This window comes from Atta cephalotes (assembly GCF_000143395.1).
Source record: "Atta cephalotes unplaced genomic scaffold scaffold00021, whole genome shotgun sequence".
Taxonomy (NCBI): Eukaryota; Metazoa; Arthropoda; class Insecta; order Hymenoptera; family Formicidae; genus Atta; species Atta cephalotes.
Window position 1 is genome coordinate 4,493,364 of NW_012130085.1, and position 4,827 is coordinate 4,498,190.

At 39.0% G+C, this 4,827-nt stretch overlaps 2 protein-coding genes across 2 annotated transcripts in view; one reads left to right on the forward strand and one right to left on the reverse strand.

Annotated features, from left to right (window-relative positions):
• Positions 1 to 2,708: 2,708 nt before the first annotated feature.
• Positions 2,709 to 4,286, reverse strand: LOC105619468 (sex-determining region Y protein-like). Its single transcript, XM_012200986.1, has 4 exons — positions 4,247 to 4,286; positions 3,468 to 3,575; positions 3,008 to 3,347; positions 2,709 to 2,826 (listed from the first exon to the last, which is right to left on the reverse strand). The coding sequence occupies exons 1-4, from the start codon at positions 4,284 to 4,286 to the stop codon at positions 2,709 to 2,711; spliced, it is 606 nt and encodes a 201-aa protein (XP_012056376.1).
• Positions 4,287 to 4,578: 292 nt separating this feature from the next.
• The window catches only part of LOC105619469 (dnaJ homolog subfamily B member 13-like), a 4,121-nt gene continuing 3,872 nt past the window's right edge, over positions 4,579 to 4,827 (forward strand). Inside the window, exon 1 of the mRNA XM_012200987.1 lies at positions 4,579 to 4,715. Within this exon, the coding sequence (XP_012056377.1) occupies positions 4,579 to 4,715 (137 nt within the window). The remainder of the gene's footprint in view (positions 4,716 to 4,827) is intronic.

Genomic DNA, 4,827 nt, shown 5'->3' on the forward strand with positions numbered 1-4,827 from the left:
TACCTCCCTTTCGTCACCTCTCTCTCTCTTCTCTCTCTCTCTCTCTCTCTCTCTCTCTCTCTCTCTCTCTCACATCCTTCTCTCGCATTGGCACGTCGGTGGATCGATGACCAGCGATCAACCCGGTGCACACCGCGACACCATCCACCTCCATTCGTACCATCGCGCATCGGCTCGTCGTGCCGCCTGGATGCAGGGGCCTCGACATTTTGACGGCTTCTCTCAGTGCGACCTACTGTGCGCTACTCCATGCTTCCTCTCTCTTCTATGCCCACCCTCTGTTCTCTTTCACCCTCCACCAGACACCACCCACCCCTTTGCCGTGATCACCGCGCGTTATATGCGCGCAGATGCACGTGAATTCGGTCGACGCGCCGTCGATGCCCGATGGCGCTTCGATGCGGTCTCCGCCGCTTCCCGGTGATGTTAATTGACCACTCGGGACACCCGCCCCGACTGAAATTGGCATCGATTACATTATCGGCGGACGGTTGAAAATGAGGACGGGAAAATTGCGCCGATATTTGTCGTGAGTAAGCATTTCGAAGCCGAAACATATGATACAACCGACGATACGCGAATTTAAATATGTAGAAGATAAAAAACTAAATTTAATTATGATAAAGTAAAGAAAAGATCAATGCACGAAGCGACTAGTTGAAGAAAATTAAATATTTCCAATCAATTTAGTTTGTATCATATTCAGAGTGAGATTATTATTTCAGTTTCTGGTTATGTTTCAGATCCAGCAAACTGAATCGACCCACAAAATTGATAATTATACTTGTTTATTCATGTATGAATACTAACAATAAGCACCAAGACTTGTTTTAGTCAAAACTTGTTTTGGCGTTCTTTTGTGTTTAAATAATACTTTTCGGGTTTCATTTAATTTTTTTTATTTTATTTTATACAATATCCCTAAGAAATTCAAAGTCTATATGTCAAGAAAGAAAATACATGCTAATCCATGATGTGAATAATAAAACGTCACATGTAAACGAAAATGCATAGTGAAATTGTAGGATGATTTGCTAACCGTGAATGTTAGTGATACGATAATTTGCGATTCATCCAAAGAAACGAAGAAGGATCTGTTTGAATAGTACTCTCGGTTATGAGAAACACGGACAAAAATAATACGTATCGATCTAACGGATTAACTATCTTTACTATCCCTCGAACGACACAGAATAAGTATAATCAGTTTTTAAAAAATTGTCTATTCTAACTATTCCTACGGCATTTATTCAAATCCTTTCTGAGAAAAATTTATAATAAAAAATAAAAATACATATTTAATGTTGTATATATTTTAACTTTTTCATGAACCTTTCGTATGAAATTGTTTGGAAAAATTGCAAAAGTTTGTATTTAAAGTTTGTATTAAAGTTTGTTGTAAGTTATAACAAATGCAATTTTACGCTACTTTGATGAAATATGGCATTGCAATAATTTTTGTAACGCAGGAAAGAGATGAGCGGATGTAACTAGTGAAAAATCAGAGGGATACGTGAAATCGAGCGAAAGTTAGAGAGCCAGTCGGCAACGCGAGGCGACGCGAGGCGACGCGACGCGATGCCTGGCGAGTACGCTTGCACGCGCTTGCAGCTGCTGTGGCAACGTTCCTCTCGCGCACGAATGCGCGGTAGCAACGCGGGATATACGAAGTATAATCGCTAGCTAGTTCGCTCGCTCAACCTCGGTGGGTGTAGGCAAAAGGTAGGTAGGTAGGTAGGTAGAACCGGCGGTCGAGTATCGGGTAGGTTCCTGGAGTCGCGTCGCAATCAATACCTCTGGTTTCTCTCTCCGCCGCGCCGTTCCCACCCGCGCCTTCTCCCCGCGTCACTCACCCGAGAATATTTCTCTCCGCTCGCCACCCTGTACCTCGAGTTCGACCCGCAAAACTCGCATCCTCCCGCGTCCACCCTTTGCCGCCCCCGCGACGATCGTTCACGCTTGTCGTTACCGCCGCTGTTGCCATCGCAATCATCGTCATCGTCGTCATCGTCATCGTCATTTGTGACCTACAAATCGCACACCGAATCCGCGACACCGATTTCTTGCGTCCTCAATTAACATCAATTTTATTAAAGATCTGACATTTCAAATCTTATCATATATAACAAGCCAAAAGATATAATCGAAGATTACTTTACAATACTATTAATCAGTGGCGTTGTAAATCGTAATACGTAAGCAATCCCTTTTTGATAGGAATATAATGTCACATTGCAAGTGATATCGATGAGACCAAGCGATATGTGCATCTGAATCCAGGACAAATCATTGCAGGAGTTAGGGGTGAGACGTTAGTGCTTATGCACGGTATTATGGCTTCTCGCTTTTCGTCGGTTGATAACGCGGATAGACTTATCGCCGGCGATCGATATCTAATCCAACCTAGCTATTTATAAACGATGGCCCTACACTTTGGGATATTGTGCACGCGGTGCGGAAGTAACAAGACTTTCTAATTTTAGAGATCCGCCGCTTCTCGATAGTCCATACGACACATTCCAGGCACTTTTATCGGTGTTTTCCCTTCTCGTTATTTTATTCCCTCTCATCATTCGTTATTCTTCGTACTATAAGGATACGATAACTTATCATATAGCTACATAGCGCACTCCCCATGAGCGTTCGGATAAATCAGGAAATGATGTTCAATCCAGATGCGCGTATAAATGAAGTCACATTAAAAAGAACTATAGATTATAATACATACCAGGATACTTTCTCTTATGCTCCTTATCTACTTCACGTGCCAATGCAAAATATTTTTCCTTTATATCCTTTGACATGTTTTTCCAGAAAACGCCTAGTCTAAAAAATATAGAACAAAACAAAATCACTTTATTTTCAAATTATTATTTCACATACAAATTTTATTTTTTAAAAGATAAACTGAAAGTAAAACCTTGAAAGATTTTCAAGGAAAAAAAACCTTTAAAAATTATATGTTTATGCGTCAGAAATAAATGTATCTTTTAAAAGAGAGACTAGCCTGACACTAATATTCTTATTGGATTCCCGAGGATTCTCCGCAGCTAGTTTCCTTCGCCATTCATTGGCGAACAGCATAAAAGCATTTGCCGGTCTCGGGATCTTGCGTTTAACTCCTGCAGCCGACGTCGCATCCACAAGTTTATTGTTATCAATGCACAACAATGTCGGGATATTAGTACTTTTACGCCTCGGCGATCGATTTCCCTGTGTCCGATGCCGTTGCTGAGGAAAAATCTTGTCTACCTCACGACTGTCACACGATTGCTTTGACTCACTAGAAATGCGCTTTATCTTTACATTCTCCTTATCATCGTCATCGTTGTCGTCGTCATCGTTGTCGTTGTCGTCGTCATCATCATCATCGTCATTATCAAAATTCTTCTCTTCGAGAGAATGCATAGGAGAGATAATGTCTAGGAAGCTCATGTTATTGTTGATCTTATTCTTCAAATGTTCACTGGAAGCAAGGGGTTTTGTCTCTGTCGGTGATACCACGACGATGACCTTGCCACGATCAACGCTGTCACGAATGTATTCTTTTTCTTCACAAATTTCAATCGGTTCATCTAAATGTATTATATAAAACATATTATTTCAAATCATTCTTCTTGAAGGATGTATAATATTCCATCAAACCTTAATAATATTAAATATATGCCATAAACATGTTATGATAGTATTATAATAGTATTATAATCAAACCATTATCTCATATTGTTAACCCGGTGTCATTGGCTGAATCATAATGACCCGAGACATTTTCAAACATCTTTATTTTTTTACATATTCGTAGATTTTAACTAATCGCCCTGTTAAGACCTTTCTAAAATCATTGTTGACATTGCGAGAATAGACAAAAAAATATTCAGGTTATCATGATCCATCTCAATGTCCGTGTAACATTTTAGCATCACAATATGATACCGGATTAATAGTCATTTAATTGTTAAAAGCTACATAATTTCTAAATAAGATATGTTCTTTAAATTTATCTTTTTTGATTTTTAAATATAAAATTGTACAGCATTTCTATATATGTATATACTACATATATATATACGTATATATACATATATATATATGTATATAGAATATATATTTGAAATTGTTTTAGGATATTTCATACGATACTTTATATTTAATCCTTTGCATTATTCAATACGCGTTTATCTGTTCCGAGCAATGTGTTGTCGCGTCATGAAATGTTTAGGAACCTAACACGATTTTATACGCTTACCTTTTATAGCGAAATTCGAGACACGTTCACGAGGCTCCATAGCGATAAAATTTGTCGATTAGACTCGCCGTCGGGAAATCAACCGCTGTGCCAATTTCGTATATTGTTATCCGCGTCTAAGAATGCTCTTGATAATGGTGAAACGTCGACACGCAAACATAGACTACCGTTGTTGTCGGTTATTGAAAACACGAAACGATGCTCTGATCGTCTTATTGCTGATTTCTCTGTCGCGATCAACGATACTGAAGGAAATAAAAGACATTCGCTCCAACTAAGCGTCATTTTAAAAAAAAAATGGGCATAGGTTCTTCGTACAATTGCTTTTCAGCATGGTTTCTCAAACTCCGAAGAGTGATCTGAATATAAACCCATCACGCGATAAATGTATGTGCACCCAACATGGCATAAACTATTACAAAGTTTTATCGCTGAAATGGAATTGTGACAATACGGAAATCAAGGAAGCGTAAGCTGCATAATCTTTTTTATAGGAAGACGTAAGAGTAGAGTTCTTATTAATTCTTGATAATCTATTATCACTTTTTTCTCTGTCTCTCCTTTCCTCTCTCTCTCTCTCT

Excerpts from the sequence above, each read along its gene's own strand:
- LOC105619468 (XM_012200986.1), bottom strand. The coding sequence starts at position 4,286 with ATGGAGCCTCGTGAACGTGTCTCGAATTTCGCTATAAAAG. Across the intron at positions 3,348-3,467 it reads GACAAAACCCCTTGCTTCCA|ACAACGATGACGACGACAAC; the intron begins GTGAACATTTGA and ends ACGACGACAACG. Across the intron at positions 2,827-3,007 it reads AATAAGAATATTAGTGTCAG|ACTAGGCGTTTTCTGGAAAA; the intron begins GCTAGTCTCTCT and ends TATATTTTTTAG.